This window comes from Argiope bruennichi, chromosome 6, assembly GCF_947563725.1.
Source record: "Argiope bruennichi chromosome 6, qqArgBrue1.1, whole genome shotgun sequence".
Classification (NCBI taxonomy): Eukaryota; Metazoa; Arthropoda; class Arachnida; order Araneae; family Araneidae; genus Argiope; species Argiope bruennichi.
Window position 1 is genome coordinate 4,690,824 of NC_079156.1, and position 23,849 is coordinate 4,714,672.

Below are 23,849 nucleotides of genomic sequence, written 5' to 3' on the forward strand. Positions count from 1 at the left end.
GTATTCAAAATTATACTCGGTTTTCTTCACTACACTACACTACACTACACTACCAAACACAAAACGCTCATGCGCGGGAACTGTGAAAATAAAAATCTGAGTACTCGTAGCGTTCACAGCCACTACCTCTTTCTCGGAGAACTAGCTCACTAACTAACTGGTAAGAACCGTTCTACCCTCCTTCGTTCCAGCATGCCACCTGAACGTAACGGACATTGCTTACTACTTCATTGTTGGCCAGTCAACTCCTTAGAATCTCTGCCTAACCGTTCTTTAAAAGACAGCAAAGTATTTCTTCTTATTCACTTCATTCTGCCGCAAAGGCAGATTCTATCTCTAACTGCGCATTATCTTTCTACCACATCACTGCGATTTTATAGTTATTAACTCTTAACACGTACCACCTTTCCTACTCTGCATTTCAATATTATGTTAGATATATCATCTTTCTTGCATCAAAGTTATGGGATGGAGATGAAAGGCGAATAAAGGCTCGGCTCATCCCACAAATTCCAGCAATTCTGGTCGCACGGCTTTGGTCAAGGTGTACAAACTTTTCTTTCAGATAAGAAGGCAGGATGTCACTTTGATTTGATAGTAAACGTGAAAGACTCGCTTCAATTCTTGCTTTGCAAAATTTATAAAACCTTGAGAAACAAGCAATTGCAATTTACGCAAATGAATGATTCATTCAACTGAAAGGGTGAAACGATGAGCCTGCATTCAAATTAAAAAGGTAAAAATTGGTAAGAGGCAAGCATTAAATTTAATGGCTAATTTTCTGTGAAGCATGAAATACACATTTTGTGATTCAAAAAACATTGTGTTCGTTTAAAATTCGTCATTTTCAAATTTCAGTACCTTTTTTTTTTTTTTTTTTTTTTTCTATCTTTAAAAAAATCGGAAACTTTTTCCAAGGTTTAAACCTCGAAGGTTTTTCAATGTATTTTAAAAACTAATAGCCAACAAAACCGACAGTTAAAGGAAAAGACCATTCGATAGAAAATTTTGGCACATCAAGAATTCTCATGAATATTTCTTCCCTGCCCGCCGAGGTTTCTTCCACTGGAATACGTAACAAAAACATTTGTTATTAAAAGCAATTTTCTTCCCACGCCTTACTTCAACACACACACAACAGGGGAGACTTCCTCTCAATAACTTCAAGAAAAGACAAGGATCGAACATCCATACAGTTGTTAGGAATTTCGACTCCACGTACTACTGCTGAAGGCTAAAACTAGCTTGCAGTCAATGTTGCGAGAAAGTAATGGTTCCCCAATTTAACTAGTTGCTAATGTCATGGTGTTTTTTTAATATAAAATAATTTTTATTACTCATTACCAAAATAAATATTAATTTAAGAAATCATGAATTCGAATTACACGCGTTAATCTTTTTAAAAAATTTTCTAATCTAAAATCTAAATCTAAAATTAATCTAAAAAATTTTTTTCATTACTTCAAGTAATTACATAATCGTTTAGACAGTTCACATGCAAGACCAACAAGATCTAGTGAGAAATGCCCATCTCAAAACACCCTGAAGCGGAGGCATTTCACAATTTTTTTATAATTTATTTTGTTTAATAAATATAATCACACTCCTGAAAATTCAAGTCAGAGTAACAGTACTGTGTTAATAATCTTATGACACATTTGAAGTGCAAGAAAACTCTAAGTAACTCCATTAATCATTTATTAGAATAATTAAGATATCTGTACAAAGAGATCTCGAATTAAAACGAATTTCACATCTTTTTAATAGCATGCACGGAAGAGATCTTTCACAAAATTCGGGCTTGCACGGGTTTTTTGTTACATGGCTTACTCTACCGCAACATAACGTCGGAAATCGATGCTTACAAAATGTTGCGCCTGTACTGAAAACTTGCTCCGGTTGCTTTCCTCAGGTTCGCTGCTCAGAAATAACAGCTCTAAAAATCTGTCTCGCTGACACTGTGAAACGAGGTCAGAAAAATTCGAATAATTTGATTGTTCACAATCAAGTGATTAATAATTCTCATCTGACTGTATTAAATTAGTTTCATTAAAGTGGCCAAACATCAAGAATTGATTTAGACAGCCTCGAATTAGTTTCATGATTCAATCAAACATCTCAGATTCTACTGAATAACAAAAAATAAACATTAAGCTTTTCTTACTCAATTTTTACTAAAAATGGTTAAGACACAATCAAACTGGAATCTGAAGAATAAAAGTAAAAACAATTATTTGTTTCTGCAATTTTTTTTTTTTTAAATACCTTGTAATTAAGATTTTTCAATGATGAATTCTGAGATTACAAAATTCAGATTTTGGTCACTTCCCAACTAAATTTCAGAAAATTAAGTCAATTTATCTTAATACAGATGGGGGGGAACTAGAAGCTAATGGATTATTGCAATTACTTGTTCATACAGCTCTGCAATGTGAACATGATAACTCTTAGAAATAAACGGAGTAGTACCTCGTTTTCATGTTCTCGTCGTTTACAGCACATTATACTGGTTTTATACCACTTCAAAAGATTACATTTAAATAATAATTAAGGTAATTTTTTATTTTGATTTCCATCCGTCTCGAATAATGAGAAAGTCAAGTGATAATAATATATTATTACTTGGCATATCACTTCAGATATACCTCGTCCACAACCAATTTCAAGCAAGAGAATATGCTTTTTTTTTTTTTTTTTAAATTTACATGAGAAAAATATTGTTACGGATCACCGGGTTCGCCTGACTGTACGGTGTCAGAAAACAATCAGCAGGCCTCAGTAGAAAACAACAACGACCTTTATTAAACACTAAGACACAGACAATGAATACAAAGACGACAACTATATACAGCCGAGACGTACATACAGGACAGCACACAGCACCACACTACAGCAAACAGTAGCGCACAAGTAGTAATCGCCCACAGCACACAAAGCGGCCAGACAGAATCCAGCAGGATAGGGGATCCTCGGAGTTTCGCTCTACGGTCTCTGCAAACGGCTGAAATCCTCACTGTCTCCTCACTTTAGCTGTATCCAACTGCCGACTCACTACTAAACGGCACGAGGCTGCTTCCACAGTAGACAACAGGACTTAGCGCTCAGCTCAGCAATAGCTTGAGCTTCACACACGGCTAGCACTCCGTCGTTGCTTCGCTATCCTATCGAAGATTCGTTACTTGTCTACGATTCCGATCTGGTTCACTGCCCGGGTTGTTGAGATCGGGATTACGGCTCATTGGGGCCGCAGGCCCCACCATCCGTAAATCTAGCAAGGAGTAGAACTTAGCGGTGAATGAAAATTTTCTTATTAGTTCAAGGTACTGATAGATGATGAGAGATTGAAGATTATTGAGATGACACGACAGGAGTGAGGCCAGGAGAAGGGGGGACTGGTTTTCGGGGTTCAGATTAGTAGCCAGAGCCAATGAGGTGCAGGATAATGGGAGAAACTTGTCAGGACCAATCAGGAGACGGCAAGGTTGAGGAAGGCGTAACAGCGCTGCAAGGGAGGAGTTGATTATTCTAACAGAGCATCAATTAAGATGAGTTGCTTTTCTTCTTTTGTCTTGGCCAATTTGATCTTTTTCGCTGCATTGAGAAGGCCTGGAAATTCCGCCAACATAGACTTGATTTCTCTTAGTGAAACCAAGAGATCTTGAATAGGCATGTTTTCAGGGGTGATGGGATTTCCATGTTTGGGTGGGTCAGGAGCAATCGAGTGATGATTACTGAACTTATTTTTTGCAGCATCTGCATAGGATTTTCTTAGCTCCGGATTAATTTTGATCACTGGGTAGGATTTACATCCTCGCCAAGAGGCGAGGTGTCCAGCTTGGTGGCAGTTGATACAGACAGGTTCTTCTAACTTTTCTTTTATGTCACATCTATTTGTAGGGTGCTTGCCATTGCATTTGATGCATCTAGGGGTGCATTTACAGTTTCTTGCACTGTGATAAAAACCAGCACAGTTGTAGCACATCGTGGCTTTGTTTCTTTTCCTGTAAGTTTCAACTCTGATCTTTAAAAAAGCAAGTGATTTCAGGTTGTAGATATCTTGAACAAATTCAGTCCTTTTTAGTTCGACCATGAAAATTGGGTAGAGGGTTTTCTGACGAAAATTTCTCAGCTGGGAGATTCTTAGTGGGTGGAAGTTCCTTTCCCTAAGTTCTTCATTAATTACACTGCTTTCCATGTTAACTGGGAGACCCTTGATGATGATTTTAAGTGGGCGGTCTTCAGGAGATTCCGAGAGAACATATTCTTGATTCTTTTCATCTAAGAGGGTGAGAATCTTATCTCTTTCATCTTTAGCAAATGGGGAAATTTGGATAAAGTTATTTCTGAAGGTGTTAACGGTTCTTGGGTATTGTCTGCAGATTTCTTGCAGTATAATGCTGTAGTTTTCAGATAATTTCAGATTGATGGCTGGGATTTTTAACTTTTTGGGATCTTCAGAGTGTGTGACTTCTTGCTTTTTATCGTCTTCCAGGAGGGCGAATTTATTCGCAGTCTCAATGTCAGGTTCATTAGTTGTGGAGAGAGTTCTCTTCGCTGTTTTCCTTGGGGATACTGGTATGAAGTCATCAACATTCATATCTTCATCGGGTTGTGTGGCAACTGTACACTTCTGTGAAGTTTTTTCGGGTGATGAGTCCACGGAAACGACGGGTTTGGTTGTTGGTCTAGGAGCAGGCTGAACAGGGTCATTCCTTTGTCCTTGCTGTTGATTTTTTGTCAAGATTTGAAGCTTTTCATAGAGTTTATTGAGCTCTTGTTGGGATTTTTGCTCTAGGGCGGCCCAGATTCGGCTATTGGGGTCCTTACGCAGCATGCGGCGGGCTTCTGAAACTTTCTTCTTCCCATAAAATATAGCATCTTTGAGACACTTGATATCATCGCTTTTAGCAATTGTATCCATGTTGTATCCACGATCGAGATCCCAAAATGACATCTCGAGTAGTCGAAATCTCTCGAATCTCAAAATAATCTCGAATCTCGAAACGAATCTCGAATCTAGAAAATACCTCGAATCTCGAATCTGGTTCACTGCAGCTTGAGATTGCCGGCCTTTTATAGCTCCCGGGAGGCGGGCCGAGAATCTTCTAGGCCAATCAGGCGTCTCTCGGTTCCTAATGGACGGATCATTAAAATTCTCGAAATTTCCAGCATTATCCGTTTTGTTGCCAAACTCTGGGATCGCTGGCTCGGCACCCAAGCAGCATCCAATACAAATAATTGTAAATCACTCTTTCTGGTGATCGAACGAACCGTGCTGGGAAGCAACTTTACAGGCTTGTAACAATATCCCTTTAAGCCTACATTTTCAAAAACATACACAACTCACGAAAAGTAGGCTTTGATGCAAAGACATGTTTCGCCAAACACAGGCGGGGAATGTAAGAGACGGGTTTGATCTTCATACAGCGGTGCCTATATTCACAATGAGAATAACGGTCTCGATGGGGACAAGATTCCCCCCAATTTAATAAATATAACAAACTTTTTTTTTTTCAAGCTTTTATCAATGAATTAGAAAGGTAGAATAACATTTTTATTATAAGCTTGGAGGTAAAAAAAAAATCGAATAAGCGGGAAGCAAAGCCGTAAGTAAATTGAAATCTTGATAACATTTATAAAGCATTTTAATTCGTTATATTTATTGTAGCTTTATAAAGTTCGATTGTTTTCTGAGTGTAAGTCTTTTTCTTTTAATTTCTAGATTCTACATTGTAAAAAAAAAAAAAAAAAACCTACATTTTTTTTTTTTTTAACATTATTTTCTAGTTTCAAATGTTTCGATTTTTATGATATTCAATATGGCTTAGATTTTTTTAAAAGACATTAATATCTAATATTTATTCTGGTATCGAATGCGTTTCGCAATGCCGTACGCAAATTGCTATACCAAACGACCGACTTTTTCAAGTTTATATCCGTATTCTAAACAGTCATAAAATTTCATAGTGAAAAAAAATTAGCTTCTATTGATCTCAAATTTCTAAGAAATATTCTAAATCACATCAAAACTATTCGTATTTTTTAAATTCTTTTTTATAACAATATTCTTAATTTCTTATTTTAATCCTTTTAATGTAATAACTAAACGAAACAATGAAAACCGTAGAAGCGTTGATTTTAACAGATTACTATAAGTAAATTGAAATTTTAATTCGACTTGTAACATATTTTACCTTCCAAACCAATGAGTTCCTTTACAATTGCAATATGTTTTAATTTTTATACAATACTGCTTTGTTTCCCACAGACGCTATTATTATCCTACTATTTACCACTAATAAAATGATGCTTGAAGCACTTTGTCAATGATTCGGGTGAAGGACAGGGGAGTCTTAAAAAGCACTTACATTCAAAAAATTTTTTCATTTTCCGCATTTCCGTTCATTTCATAAGTGTTAGTAACCTGAAAACAAGTGATCTGTGCCAAGATTATAACTCATTTTCCCATTTTTTTTTAAGCATATATAAAAGCAAATCTCAAGCAAAACTTGGTAGCAGCTAATCACATTAAGTTAAAGAAGGGAAAAAAGGAAGAAAACAATATAATATCACAAATTTAAAATGCCCAAATCAGTTTCTAGGCATCGGCTCTTCGCTTTTTAAGCTGTCACTCAATACGTCCAGAGGGAGGGGGATCTCATTTAAAGAAGGACCGTGCAGGGCGTCTATTTCTGTTACTCATTTAATGCTACAGATATCCTATAATGCTATATCCGAGTAATAATCGATCTTGTTAAAAAAAAAAGTAATAACATTTTTTAAGAAATATTCACTGATAATTGAGAGCTCTATATTTATTAAAATAGTCTATTGTCATCTGAAAGCAATACGTTTACATCATTTCAGTACGCATGAAAGAGAGCGGTATGTATGCAAGTATGGAAGAACGAAAGGGAGTGACAAATTCCTACTTCACAAATTTTTCATAATTATTTCCGAACTATTCAGATTTAATTCGTTCAGTACTCAGCAGATGTGTATAGCAGAACGAATATATAATGGCTCTGTGAAAACTAAAACCACAGACTCCTCATCCCCTTCTTTTGAGTACACAAAAATCATGATAAAATTTAGAAAAATGGAATATAATCTAAGCTTGTACGATTATATGACGTTCAGCACAATTTTTAACATTTTTCATTTGATTTATAGTTTTAAGGTTTGAGTTAAAAAATGTATACTTTCCATTCTTAGACAAACTTCAGCGTCTGCTTTCTTTATTTCTGTTAACAGCAACTTATACACTCAAACGTAAAAGCAATAATAAAACGCTTAAAACACTACCTTTCCAGACTACAATTTCGATTCGTTGATTGAAGAATTAAAAATAAACCTCACAAAATGCACGAGCTTCCAAATTAAAAATAAACATATGTGCTGTCTGAAATACAAATTTTTAATCAATCACAGGGCAAATGTACCAACTGTTATTCTAGATGCTGAACACACATCAAAGAGAAGCTGTCCAAATCTACAATTACGAGTATAGAACCAGTAAGCTTAGTTATTCAAAGGAGTAAGCTACCGATGAGACACTACCAACAGGGCTTCAAAATTTTGGGAAAATGTAAGCTTTCCAAAATAAGCATTAATGAAAATCGCAAATGGATTTCGTTCAAAAATTCAGAGAAATCTACAAATTTGATATAATTATCGCATACAAGGTGAGTAGTTAAAAATGACTGCAAGAATTAAGCATCTTAGTCAAAATAAATATTTACATTCAGACATACGTAAACCTGCATATTTTCTAAGCGAAGGATGCTTTCTGTTTTATAATAATGTATTCTTTTTATTGAAAAATTGTTAATTTTAATGTATCTTAAAATTAATTTTAAATGTGTAAAAAAATTTAAAATAAGTATTTTTAAATTTTAATATTTATTTCTGCAGCAATGCAGAAACACAATGTCTTCTGTTGTAAAGGAAATTTTTGGAATGAACAAAAATGAAAATGAAAAAAAGAACTATAATTACCAAAAAATTAAATCAACTTTTATTAAATTAACGATAAAAATTTGGGATCTTTTCCAACAATGATATAAAAAAACTGAAATTTTTGTATTTGATTTTAATATATGCAGCAATAAAACCAGAAAAGTAGGGGTGGAAGTATAAATTTCACCAATGATAACTCAAAATATTTAGTCATTTGCAACAATTTATTCCCAGTCTTATAAAGCTAAGAACTAACGTATTCCATGATGGCTGTTATCATAAAATGGGCAAAACTACCAAAAATTGGCGACCGAACAATACCATGTTTTAATTGTGTTTTTTGGATCAAATCTCTTTAACAGAAAAGAATAACAACATTTAGATTTGTTCAGACTATAAAAAAATTATCTTACCGCATCCTGCTTCTTAAATTTTTGCAAAGAAATTGTTGGATATTTCACATTTCAAAAATTTAATAAAAACTTAATTTTCAAAATGTGAGCAAAAATAAATAAAATTTTCTTACTTTTGCTTTAAAAAAAATTATGGAAATACTTGACTATATATTTTAAGAGAAAATGAAAATGATTTCATTGTTTCTAACTTTCATAAGTAACGGAACAAACGGTTAAGCTCGGCAGCTCTATAGTTAGAAATAAAATGAAAACAAAAACAAAAAATGATAGTTAATGCATCTTTCAAAAAGTATTTTTCGAAGCTAGCGCGAGATAACATATCTCATTGTCTTAAAATTTAACAACACTTACCAAGAGAAGAATTTTATTCAGTAAACAGCTTTAAAATTTTGCATTTTAAATTAAGAGCAAAGAAAATGCTTTTTTTTTATCATTACATTAACAAGTTTAACATGATTCAACGATTTGATGAAGCAATGCCATTGTTTTGAATTACAATACAAAAAAAAATTGTTACAAGCGGTGCCCAAAACTAATTTTCTAAAAATAACTAAAGGAGAAAAAATGCATACATTCAAATAAAATTGGTATCGCTGAAAAGCCACGTAATTTATGTGCGATAATAAACTGATGTTATGGCGAAAACACATTCAATTTTTTATTTTTTCAAAAAATTAACATTTTGAAAGTCCGTTCTTAATAGGCCTCCAATACCAAAGAAGCAACTTTGACACATTTCATGTTCCTAACTTAAATGATTTGTGCTGCAGATTGTCATGCCAATCAGCACAAATCTCTAGATGTCAATGGGAAACCCCAACAAAAAAAAACAAAAAAAAAAGCAAGAGTTACAAAAAGAAAAAGCATTTTTTAAAAAATGATAGAATCTGAAACCTAAAGAGTAAGTTATGAAAATCTTTTTATTTCTTTAAAAATTTAAAGTATCAGATCTAGCAGAATTTTTTCATATATGGAAACTAAAATTTATTGAGATGGGTAGAACAAATAAAAATTTTGATAGGATGGGTATTAGAAAGAAACTTTAAAGAAATCACAATCATTGAAAACGAAAGGTTTCTAGTTGAAACTTCATCCAACTATATTTTATGCAATCCTCTAACGTAATGACATAAGCAATGAATTATCCCAAATCAATTGTAAAATCCTTCAACCATTTGTTCAAATATTGTGTCAAAACGGCATACTAATGAGAACAAAGATGGAACGCATAATAGATTGAAGAGGCGTTACTGTTAATGTTTTTAGAGCAGATGAAAGATGTTGATTGGTGCACCCAATTCATCCTACTGTACTTTCATTCTCCGTTGATTGGACCCACCTGCATATTTTTGGTTAGCATATCAAAAGGTGAGACACACATTCATCAGGCATAAATAAAACATCTTCAACCCGTAATTGGAGATATGAATTTCCTCACGCGGTTAGAGACGTAGGCCCCCTCCTCAAAACGTTTTCTTCGCACTTCTCAAACACTTTCTAAGGGCCTGTTTCAAAATTATGTATTTTAACGTACCTAAAAGTGGTTTGTAAATTTAAGCACTTTTTATGCTTCTACGCAATAGGGTAAACCAAATTTTCATTTTTGAGTACCCTTGTTACAGAGAGACATAACGCCAGAAATGTGTTTTTCAATCTATTAGGAAGATACAAAAGGTGGATATATATCAAAATCGAGTTCGAATTTTCTGTCGATTACAATATTTTCTCTAAACTTCGTATATGTTAAAGTAAAAAGCTGCAAAACAATTGCAGTCGATGCTAATTTCGATGACTAAATTTTTTTCTATGATTATTTGGGTCTAAGATAGATACGATGAGAAAGTTTATTATATATTATATATATGCATACACTAATAATAAAGTGCAAGCGTGCATTAGCATTCTACAAGCTTGACTGTTTGCCTTATAACTACCAAATACGACAGGTATATATCTTGGTGGGTAGAAATGTCAACTTAAAAGCAGTTTTTTTTTTTTTAATTTTCATTTTAATGACTCAAAAATTAAGTAAACCTTTGGCATTTTCCCACGATAACTTTCAAAAATATTACAGCACAAAATTAATTTTTGCATTCTCTCAAAATTGAAAGATTATTTTTTAACGATGCCAATTTAACAATTGTGTAAATTTTCCCGCCCCCCCCCCTAAATTCCAACAATTACAACTTCCTACTTAGCAAATATAATTTTTATTATTGCGATGGCAATGATTGGAACAGAATTTTTTAATCATTAATTGAATTAATTTATTTCAACTCAAAAGTTTATTCTAGTTTGTGGGAATTATTTTGATTTATATATTAATAAAAAATGAATTTTAAAAGTTGTTAGTTGTATCTATTCTGAATTAATTTACTGAAATTTTGCTTTACTTTTTTAATTATCTAATTAAATGATATCTTCTATTTCGTGTAAGTGCTGACTCAATGATTCAATTCAGAATCCATAGAATGCTAGAAGTGTGTGTGTGTGTGTGTGTGTGTGTGTGTGTGTGTGTAATAATTTCCAATTAATATACTTTTTAAAAACCATTTCCGAATGGCTCGAACTCCGGCTTCTCTAACTTTATTCCCCGATCCGATTGTGCCTTTATTTGTCTCATTGAACCAAATTGCGTTTCAACAAATTCTTTTCTAAAATTACATAATCTCAGAATACTTTCTCATGGTTTCTCTCTTCAATTTTCTGGCTTCCTTTTCGGTTCGTCACCCTGTGTTCAGCGTGGCTTAGACAAAGAAATCTTAACAAAGGTTAAAATTTGGACAATTTCTTTAAAATTAAGAAAAATAAAAATTGTCTAAAAACATTCCCATGACTGTTTGGAATAGGGATCAAATCATGTTTTAACGCACATGCGAACATATTATATAATGAAATTTTTACCTTTTCGGGAAATTACAAATTAAATCCCTATTCCAAATTCTAATTCGGAAATGCAAGTAACAATCTGAAAATCACACGTCGGAAATAGAAAACGCACCTCACGCGTAGTAGTAAATCAACTCATTTGAACTTTATTAGGTACCTGATATTAAGAGGTCCTTTTTAATTAACTCACCAGAAAATTTCTAAACGCTCTTAATAACTTACATGCTTTGTTGCTCCTTTTCCTTTTGAACATTCTTTTGTAAAAGTTTCGCACAAATGCAACCTTTAATTTTTTATTTATTTGTAATTTAGACGTCCATCACATATTTCGAGTTTACAGTAATTATAATTAACTAATCCCCGCTAATCAACAAATTAACTTCTGAAACTACATTTAGTTTATAGCGTTATCAATATTTAACTGCAGCAAACAGATTAAAAACGTATAATGAATGAATCGAGAAATTACTTTGTCTTTCATAAACAAGCAAAAAGTGAAGAGCATTGGTGAGCAATATTTAGAATGGTGCGGCAAACACTAGACGCAAGAATGCCGTCCCATTGTAAGAGCGCATATCCATTTTTAAGATCCGGGATCTCCAGATGCCACACAAGACATGCGTACACACCGGCACACCTGTGATCAAACTCCCGCCCTCTTTCATACCCGCTGCCCTATTACGTAAAACGATATTCGCCGTCGCTTTTTTCCCATTCATAATTCTTGAATGAGGTCATTGACATGGGACAGAGTTCCCAGAATCGTCTTTCCTTAGCCCCGCCCTCTTCTACAGTCGTAATCGGAATAAACTTTTCCCCATCCCTCTCCTCTCGCGCCCGCCTTTAAAAGTAATGCAGGTGTGTGTGTTTTTTTAAAATTTGTTTCAAAATACTTACGCATAAGAAAACACTCCAGGTTGGCTTTTGCTTTGGCGCAAACAGACAATAAATCAACAGGACAGAATTTTTTAAAAACACAAAATCATCGATTAACCCAAAAAGAAACTGATTAACGCAGCAAATGTGAAAATAGTTCAGGCAAAAATTCTTATAATCCTACATTAAAAGAGAGGCATCATTCCCTATATAGTGGTTCAAAAAATTGAGAGTACGCCTTCCTTTTACTTGATAATTCTGACTTTCAATATAAATAACACATTACTGGGAAGTGCAGACATGTTTTTATTTTTACACATAACAAATGGTTTAATTTAAAGTAAAAATAAAGAAAAATCAACGAAAAACTTCTAAATTGAAAAGTTTCAGAAGCATTTTAAATAAACATACGCAGAATTTTGCCTCAAAAAATTGAGAATACACCAATGAAATTCTTGTAATATCTCGCATAGAAAGAAGGTATCAGTATTTAGCTACATGTCTTTTGGCTTTTACTTTGGCCTCTAAACGTCATGGTACCAATTCAACCAATTTTTGGTGGTATCTGAAGATATTTTACCCCATGCTTCTTGCACCACTTGTTTTAAATGGGTTTTGTTTCTAATTTTATGTTTTTGGACCACTGCTTCGAGTGTGGCCGACAAATATTCAATAGTATTGATGTCGGGGCATTGTGGTGATGTGTGTAACTGCTGTTTACAATGAAAAAAATATATTTTGATATTACGTGCATTCTCTTTGGAGTTGCTGTCCTATTGGAAAATAAAATTTCCATCTAAACCCAAATTTTTAGCACTTTCCTTTAGATTGCTGCCAAGTACATCCAAGTAAACCATGTCGTTTATAATGCCATCTATAAAAATTAAATTTTCTACCCCAGATGAAGCCATGCAACCTCAAATCATGACGGAGTCACCATCATGTTTAATTGTAGGACGTAAATTTTTTGGATCCAAAGCAGTATTAGGCTTTCTCCATACAGTACGATGTCAACTGTGTGCCAACTGTCAGCCGCTGTCACTGCCAAAAATGTTGAGTCTTCTTTCATTACTAAATATAGCTTCCTTCCAAAGGTTATTGGTCTTCAATTGATAAGTTTTTGCAAACTTCAAATGCTTTTTCTGAATTTGCAAACTGATGAACGGTTTCTCTCTAACAATGAGACTTTTATATCCAGCTTGTCTAATGGCATTTCGTACAGTTTCAGCACTTACACTTCTGCCTATGATTTGAAAAGTTCCTGCAACAAGTTGGATGAACCATATGGTAGCAGCAATCGAAAGGAAAGTGTTAAAAATTTGGGTTTAAATGGAAATTCCATTTTCCAGTAGGACAACGACCCCAAACAGAATGCACGTAACGTCAAAATATGGTGTCTTTTTCATTGTAAACAGCAATTACACATACCACCACTGTACCCCGACATCAATACCATTGAATATCCGTGGGCCATACTCGAAAAAGTGATTCAAAAGCTCAAAATTAGAAACAAAACCCATTTAAAACAAGTAGTGCAAGAAGAATGGGGAAAATATCTTCAGATACCACCAAAAATCGATCGAATCAGAACCGTGACATTTAAAGGCCATTATAAGAGCCAAAAGACACACAACTTAATAGTGATACTTTCTTTCTATGTGTGTATTGCAAAAATTTCATTGGTGTATTCTCCATTTTTTGAGGCAAAATTCTGCATATGTTTATTTAAAATGCTTCTGAAACTTTTCAATTTAAAAGTTTTTTGTTGATTTTTCTTTATTTTTATTCTAAATTAAACCATTTGTTATGTGTAAAAATAAAAACATGTCTCCACTTCCTGGTAATGTATTATTTATATTGAAAGTCAGATTTATCAAGTAAAAGGTGTACTCTCAATTTTTTGAGCCACTGTATATAGACCTTTAAATTTTGAAATGTTGTTTTGTAATAAGGAATATTTCAGGAAATTTCTTTGATTGTGGTGGGGAGTGAGGATTTCAAAGTAACAGAGAATTACAAAATCATTTCCCTCTCCCATCATTGCTATATAAATTTAAAGCCTCCTCCCCACTTCTGCAATTATGATGACATATACATTTTAATTCAGCATATTTCTTATTTTTAATTTTTTTGCATAAAATAATCATTGTATAAACAATTTATTGTGGTCAAAAGTAAAAGAATTGCATCATTAAAGTATGGCAAATCAACAGCAAGTCAATTGCACAGAAAATAACATACATAGATTACAACATACATAGACTGTCTATTCAGTTCAGTTTATTGGGGTAGGGGGGAGATTTGAGATTTAATTCTTTCCATGATTCTTGTATTTTTGCACATTTCATGAAAGTTACAATAAAAGGAAACAGATACACGAGTTTCAAATTGTATATATTAAAATATTCAAAATAGCTAATAGTCCTTAAAATAAATTTTTCACATGTAAAAGGATGGATATCTCAAAATGACATATCCACTTAAACTAAAATTTACAAAAGAATATGCATTTACTGAATCTACATTTGAAAAAGTAAAACAATTCCAATAAATAAGCCTTAACGGAACAAAATTTGTAAAGCAACAGAAAGTAAACTAATAATTAAATTTTCAGTCTCTGCTTATTTCAGAGAAAGCAAGAGCACAGTAAGACAAAAATAATAATCTAAAACTGAGTTTTGTTATGACTATTAAAAAATAAAAAAAAAGGACAGTTGCAAAGAGCATTAAATTATGATATTTGTATAAAAATAGAAAACTTAGAAGCAAAACCTTATAAAAAGTTATAATCAAATTTGGCTTGAGAAAGAAAATTATACTGACAAACAGAAAAATGCTAAATACAAAATCCATTCAACAATTACATGAAAAATTGCTCTATTGGCTAATTTATTGGTAAAAGAAATTGTTAAAAAAAAAAGTAATGTTAGGGAAAACAAAGAAAAATTAACATTTGATAAAACTTTTTACAATATAAAATAGAAACAAAATTTATCCTAATCATTCAGATAATAATAAAAAATAGGAATGCAAAAAAAGTATTAAACTAAATAAGTATTAAACTAAATATACTTAAAAATAGTAGCAAAGAAATTTTGAAAATTGTGTAATGAAATTAAAATGTTATTAACTGTGGACCATGCATGTCATAAACAGAAAGATTTTTATTTTTACAGTTTCTGCATATGAGCACTTCGTATTATCTCATATAGTGAGAAAAATTGAAAATACATGAATTGAATGCTTTCTTTCTTTTTTTTTTTACACTGAACTTTTTTTACTGACAGCTTATTTATTTTATTATTAAAAAATTATTTATTACAGCTGATTTTTATTTGTTAGTAAAAAAACTGTAGGAGCAGGAATATTGCCATAGGTGGTTCAACTGCAATCAATCGATATTCAATACAGTTCAGTACAATATTTGTTATATATTTTTTTTAAAAAGCCATTTAACATAAATCAGGAAGCAGCTAGAAATCAAAACTCATCTAATGTCAACTAAAATAAAAGATAGATTAACCTGACAGTACAGAAAAATCTATAAATCCTATTCTGTCCAGTCAAATATTTCTGAACAGAATTTTTTAAAAACAGTATTCATATTCTTTGTACTAAAGAATATGAATGTACTACTTTCATAGAGGTAGAAATTCATTCAAGTTTCTTTCGTTGGCATGTTTAGCACTAAATTGATGATATCTGGTATTATTGCAAATAACTTTTGAAAATAAATTCAAAAAAATAATTCACTAAGTAGAAAATCATTTGTGTACTCGGAATATTGAAAATATCTGATATTCCTGTCTTATGGATAGAAAGAACAATGCAAATCAATTAAAAATGCAATGCAAATGAATAATTATTTGTATGTCTAACAACTGCACAAGAAGAAAAAAATAATTAAGTAGAATCATGTATGACAAAACATTAATTGTCTTCATTTAATTTGTTTTAAATTTATGTAAATAATTAATCAAATTCTACGGAGTAAACGAAATATAATCTGTCTAATTTAACATAAAAACAATAGCATAATCAGTCGTAATTATTTCATTATTTTTATAAAAGGTTGTGTTTATTCTGTTATAAAGTAAAATGTTCATTGATAAAAATGCTTGAACCCTTTCAAAATTGATTTTTCCGATGTATATGCTATTTCCCAAACCATAAAATTAACAATTACCATACTATCAATTTTTAGATTTAAAAAAAATCTAACTTTGATTTGTAACTTATTTTTAATATGCACAAGCTTTCTATAACATAATTAATTTCGCAAAGTTTATTCGTAAAAGTATTCTGAATTTGAAAATAATTCAAGTTTTTATTCAGGCATGTGCCAGATATCTCAGACTTAAAGGAAAACCCAAATAAATAAGCCCAATCTATTCTACGAAAAAATCTATAGAGGTAGTCTCTACGAAAATATCTGTAGAGGTAGTCAACTGTTATTTTAAGGTAGTACTCCAGATGACGATTTATTCATTTTCCTCAGCTTGAAAAAAAAAAAAATCAAATTGTTTCAAAGGAAACTTTTTTTCACGAATTGTCAATTCAATTAATAGGGTGATAAATGAGCTTTTCTTTTCAATATATATCAGTAGTCATGAGCAGCGTAGCAATAAATCCATAAATTCCTGCATTCATTTTATCATTTCAGGGTTGAAATTTCTTCACTCCCATGTCCTTCAATTTTAAAATTTAACTGCAATTTTAAAGTCTCTCCTTTCTTAAATTGAAAAAGCATTTTAAAAGATATATTAAATAAGGAAATGCAGTTAATATTAATATAAAAGAAGCAAGCTAAACAAATATAAAGATACATGCAACAGCGGTTAAAGCTAGAAGACGATTGAGCAACAGTTTTTTTTTTTTTTTAACTGCTTCAAATTGACGCCAAGAAAAAGAATAACCCCCAGACTTCCGTCCTATTCCACCCATTCAAAATGGATCTTCCCTGCCGGTATCTGTTTCTATAACGCCCGCCGTAAACATAGACGATTGTCTGGAAGTGTTTTCATTGTGGACAAACAATAACATCCAACTCTTTGTTTCCATATCCATGTTTCCAGTACTCAGGAAAAAAAAAAAAGGAAATCATAACAATAAATTCTTAAAAATATTAGCAAAAATGCTAAATATCTCATAATTCAATAAAAATACCTTTGCGAAGTGGAAAACAATACTTACTCATTTACAAATTAAATTAGTTCTGGAATGTAATACTCTACCAATATTTTATATTTAGTTTTAACTAAAACAGTATTCAAAGTAGTTTAACTACTTGAATACCAAATTTATACTTTCGTTTTTGCAACATATATTACGACCAACACAATGTTCAAAGTGTGGTTGCTATTTTCTCTTTGGAATAAAAGAGGGCCATTAAAACTGAAAATCATAATTGTAAAGGAAGCTCATTTTAATTATTCTACCTTTTCCACAGAACACAAAGGAAAACCTATTTTCACTAACTAAATGTCTGCAGAGAAAAAGAAAAGTAAAAGAAGGCTTTCAGAGAATTCACATATATGCAGTTGTGATTAATCCTACATCTCTACTGCAATTCTGAATGTTAATACACTGAATTTTAATGTTAATAAATTGTTTTGACTATCAGTACAAATGTTTGATGGAACCTCAAGTCTCATCACTCAATTATAAAAAAAATATGAATTAAACAATTATATCATCGGACTGTAGTTGCAATAACATAAACTATGCAAGAAATTATGGCAAAAGAGTAAACTTTTTCAAGCAATAGATTGATATAATATAAAAATAAAGCACATAATAAACATTATTTGATACAAAACAGCCATTACATTATGAAGTAGAATTCATCATAAACTATATGTATGACAGTTTTTCAAAATAGAATAGAATATTCTTAAATATAATGCCGACAATCATACAGAGTAATTTCAGTTACTTAAAAATTTAATGTAAACATCCTTCGTCTGGCACATGTGCAAAAAATATGAATTACCTCCATTTCCGACCGTCATTAAATGACCAATTTTAAAGGTTGATGATGTTTCATTCGGGTAAAGAATTTCTATAACAGGATGAGTAACAAGAAATTATTGTAGAAATTAAGCCTCTTGCAGCATAATTCTTTTATCAAAATAAGTTCAAAAATTAAGAAACATATCCTGTCAGACATCTTTAAACTTTCAAAAGCGCTTGCAAAACATGCTTGTATATTTTGCAGAACCATGGGCATCTAATGCTGTCTGTTAACCCAGATCTGAATGAAACCAGAAAAGCTGCAATGAAACCATAGATGTAAAAAGAGCGGGCTGCACAGCTAAACAGATGGAAAACTGCACCCTCCGGAAATCACGGGTTGCACAAATTTTGCTACTTTTATGTTGTCATGGAAATCGCAGGATATGCAGCAAGAGGGTTAAGCATTTGTATTTTTTTAAAAAATATATTAAACAAAAAAAGTAAGCAGTTAATAAAGCAAAGAGGTTTTTTTGCATAGTTTTTATTGAAAAAAAATTGTTAATTCTAAATATGAATTTTTAATATTTATTTCTGTTTTACCCAATGAATTTTATTGCGAAACAAAATATAATGATGAAAACATTTTGGCGTCATGATGTTGAAAAATAAATCATTGCCAAACCCGAGACTATAATCATTGCCAAATCTGTATGTCAATTAAAATATAGTGACTATATTTTAATTTAAATATTCAAGTACAATGTGGAAAATTCTAAAAATGTTTCTAACTTTGTTTAAACGTTGGATCTTACTACTTTTTGAGATTTTCAAAATGTCTTTTTCAATAATGAGGGCAATTATTTGCTTTGAAATAAATGCAATCATGATAATAGGTTCCATAGAAAAAAAATTTTTTTAACAGGCTTTGAAAATATATTTATACCTCACTCCCACAACTATAAGGCTTTTCAACTAGAAGATAAACAAAAGAATGAAAAAAAATTTGAAAGGTCATTATTACATTTGAATTTCTGTTAGACTGTCCTTATCCTAATTCATGCTTCATTACCTAAAACACATTAGCAAAAAATTCTTCACAATACTTTTAAAAATTAAAGAAATATGAACTTTTTTCCCAGTCATAGCAAGTTTGGTAATGTTTACATTTCATAGTGTATCTTATGGATAACCATACTTTAATATACACGGGGGCCAATTGTTGAAGACAGAAAAAAGGAGCAAAACGTCATTAACTCTAATCAACATATATTACACTCCTGGATCTATCTAGCCCTGCATTCCTTCCATTTCATCAACTTTCTTTTTTGATAAAGACAAAAAAAAAAAGCTTTACAGCTGTTTACTATTTATCACAAATGCATCTGGCGAAAAAAAAAAAATGGTGTGTTTCTACTTCTCCATTAAATTAAGCACTTTTAAGGCACTTGAAGATGTCTTTCAAATCCAAGCACTTTTCATGACACTATGTTATGAATGTCAAATGAATAAAAAAAAAAGACCAGTGAATTGTCAAAATCGATAAAAATTGTCAAAGTTTAGAATTAAGTTTTAGTATAAATTTCCCCAACTTTCCTTGTTCCTTACCATTACTGGTTTTGCTGGCTCACTCTGTTAAGAGTTGCTCCAAATTATACTTCAGAAACTTCCCAAGATACAAAAATTATCAATTTTTTTATGAATAACCATGTAATAAAGTTATTTTAAATTAATACTTTTGGTTTGATTTCAATATATAAAACTAACTCTAATCTATTTCATAAAGTATTTTTTTATTCTAGTCTAATATGATTTAGTGTTAGATAACAAGTAAACATAAACATAAATTATCATTAATCTGAGAAGCATTCTATCAAGTACATCAAATTAATCTCTGCTCTATAAATAATAAAAGCACTAGTGTGCAAAGACACTCAACAGAATGGATCACTAGATCAGAAACATGAAATTCAGCATAAAAATAATTTTGAATATGCAATTGTGTATCTAGGCAATTGTGTATCTAATTATTCACAATACTGAAAAAAACTTTTTTTTTTAAATATTATATTATATATTATGAAAAAATTAAACTATTTTAAAATTAAAAATTATTTCATCAGTCACACCAATTTAATTGTTGCACAATATTTCAATTTTCATTAAAATTGTAACTAATTTTTAAAAATATTTTAAAATATAACCTGCAGTTGTACTTTTAATTATAATGAAAATCAAACAAGCTTCATTGCTCCTTCAAACTGGATATTTTTCTTATTTAAAAATTGTTATAAAAATTACTCTCCGATTTTTACACATTGATTTGAATGGTCAATTTAATTATTACGACATTTCATCTTTTACTTTATATACAAAATTACGAAAGCATCTTGCGATACAAATGGATGGATAATAATTATATAAGAAAAAAGGACAATGTTAAAAGAAATTGTATTTAAAAAGCTACAAAAAAAAAAAAAAAAAAAAAAAAAAAAAACCTACCGGTTGAAGACTATATCACTGCTGGCATATTTTTCAAGCTTTACAACTGGAGGCAAAAGATCATCAGGATTAACAAGTAAATCTTCAGCAGCAAAAAGTTCAGGTTCACTAACACCTTGCTTTAAAGTCATGTCAGAATTGTCTTTCACTGGTTCATTTACTTCTTTATTATCACCATCTAAAATATAAATACATACAATAAAAATTATGTTTCTTAAAGAGGTATTAAAAAAATTAAATATTATTTATAAACTGAATAAAAATATTTCATAATATTAAAAAAAAAAAAAAATTACTATCAGCAACATAAGTTTCTATTGAACAGTATTTTCCTATAATTATTATTGAAATTTAATTGTATACATATAACTATGAATAAACTTTTTAAATAGTAGTATCACAAGCATAAAATCTAAGTAATGAAAATAAGAACATAGCATACTGATAGCTAAAAACACTATAATAAAGAATTTTAAATTCTTTATTCTATTTTTGTCTTGTATTTTACAATCTATAAAATCATCTAATATGCTTTCTGAATTGTAAACAAATTGACAGAAAAAGTTAATAGCATATCACATTCCAAAAATAGAAATCTTGATTCCCCCCCCCCCTCTTATATTCTTTCAAATTTTCTAAACTCTAAAATATGTATCAGAATTTGACAGTAAACTTAATAAATAATAATCCATATAATTGAATAAATAAATTATTAAATTTAATTTATTAAAATCAGTATTTTAACAACTGTGTATTATCAATAAGCTAATGGGGAATAATTGTTACTGAAGTTTCATTTATTTGTCCAATAATTTTCTTCAAAATCTACAATATCAGTGACTTGAATCAGTTTTTGCAAGGAAAAAAAATAATTAGTATATAAAAATAAAATTGCCTTTTTTAAAAAAAATGCAAAAGGTATTTATAAAATAATAAATTTCTAGATATAAAGATTTTATAAATATAAAATCATTTATATCTAGGAATGAGCATATTACATACTACTTCTTGAGCTAAGATTTTTAGTATATATGCATATATTTAATCAAATAGGATTTATTTTTCAAATTTACATAGCAATATCTCCAATATAACCGATATCATCAATAACATAGTTTGTACTAATGTTGTATATATATTAAAATGAATGTTTGTTTCTTCGTATTTTATGCGCTGTCGCACTGTTCATCCGATTGTGATAAACTTTACGAATTAATTATTTGTGACACTGCGAAGGTAAAACAAGCATAGTATAATTATTAAAACAATAAAAAAATAGAATAAATATTATTTATATTTCACCTTTATATATCATTTAATTTCAATTAATGTATTCATTGTCGATAAGAAAATAAATATTCTTTCTATTACTCCTAATTCAAAAAGATAAGTATTTCAATTTTCAAACAAAAAAAAAAAAATTCCAAAATTATTTCTTCTGCAACAGCAGTGCGCTAGCTGCTAGTTAGTTCTGAATAAAATGATAATATTCTAAAAATATAACACATGTTTGTTAAGTCTACAACTCTAATTGAAACTTTTATCTTAATCCTTTAACAAACAAATTTACTTCCCCTTTAATTAGATGCCACATTCTATTTGGAGTATTTACTGTTATTTCAAATCTCTAACATAAAAGGCACTTTAGACATTAAAGCATTTTTAATTGATTTTTGTTTTAAATTACTTAATGCTTTTATTTATTAGTAGATTCAAATAAAAAAAAAATTCAGTAATTCAATACACATGTCAAGGGGTTAACTGTTAACCAAGTCCTTAAAACAAGAATAAACTATCAGCCTTCCTTGCCTCCAGTTAAAATATATATAAACATATGCTAAATTTGTTCTTGTAATTACTTCAGGGCTATGTTTTTTTTTTTTTTTTTTAGATATTTTGAAAAAAATGAAGTTATTATAATTCAACAAAGAAAACACCACATCAAAGATTCAGCATGGATAAAGAAGGTGAAGCCGGACCAAAAATTTTTATTCTAGAACTTATTACATATTTGATTCAAAAATTTTTAGATCATTCTAATTTTTTTAAATGCTGAAAATAGGTCGTAATCACCAATGTCCACGGACACTTTTAACTAAATTTATAGTCGTTGAATCCACATCTTGGGAACTGTGGTTGAAAAAATATATTAATACCATTTAATTTCTACAAATTTCGTATAAAGCAGTTTAAAGAGAAATTAATAATACACAACCAGGACCTTCAAAAAAAAATTCAGCCATGTGATCCAGATTTTGATACATCTGTAATGCAGTGGTTTGAAGAATGTGAAATGTTGGAAGATGATTCTGTTAATAGCAGTGCAGAAACAACTTTAAGCAATCATGAAGAAAAAAAGTGAACAAGAAAGTGAAAAAAATTTGGATATAGATTCAGAAGAAGAGAAAGATGACATGGCAAATTATTTCTATGCATAAGGAAAAAATACTTTCTCAAGAGGTCCAAGAAGGCGTTAGTGAATTCATATTCCCGGATGCCTAAGCACAATATTGTTTTGAAGCTGCTCAGAATTCATTCTAATTTTCAACTATTGTATACAACTGAAAATGAAGCCTGGACCTACATTTTCCCAACCGATATGTTACTTATGATTGTAAAATATACAAATCTTAAATTTACTACAATTAGGCAAAAATAGAGATCAAAAGAAATCAGATTTACGTGATTCAGATATAGTGGGATAAAGCAGCTTCATGGGTCTACTGTTTTATGTTGCTGCTTTTAATAATAATGTAAAAAATATGTGAAAATAAATAATATAAAAAGAAGAAAAAAAAACAAAGAAATATTCTTAAGGTAATTTTAACAATTATTAATATTAGTTATAATTAGTTATTAATTATTATAATTAGTTAGCAATTATTAATATTAGTTAATTATTAATAATTCCTCCAAAATAAATTCAAAGCTATTTGCAAAAGATAAAAATAATAACAACAATGGAGTCTTTAACTCCATGTTTCTAGCCATGAGAAGAAATTCACGTTTCCAGTTACAGGTTATACATGTTTGTCTGGTTAAAGTGCAACACATTTGGAGCTTGAGAATTGCTTGCTAGAGTCTATAACTAAAGTAATTAATTGCATTTTATAATTTTTGAAAATTTATTTCACTTCCATTTACAAATGGAATTCCAGTAAAATGTAACTTCAACTTATGATAATAGCATTTGATTGTTGCATTAATTTTTTTTTAATACACAAAAATAAAACTGATACCATTAAAAGAGCTTTT

The 23,849-nt window shown here is 30.6% G+C and overlaps 1 protein-coding gene across 3 annotated transcripts in view; it reads right to left on the reverse strand.

The window, feature by feature from the left end:
- The window catches only part of LOC129973000 (serine/threonine-protein phosphatase 4 regulatory subunit 1-like), a 125,850-nt gene that overhangs the window by 96,649 nt on the left and 5,352 nt on the right, over positions 1 to 23,849 (reverse strand). For 2 of the 3 annotated variants that reach the window (XM_056087335.1, XM_056087336.1), the window contains exon 3: positions 20,595 to 20,772. In XM_056087335.1, coding sequence (XP_055943310.1) covers positions 20,595 to 20,772 — 178 coding nt within the window. Of the gene's footprint in view, positions 1 to 20,594; positions 20,773 to 23,849 lie in introns of those variants that run through there. The other variant, XM_056087339.1, reaches the window with a different exon arrangement.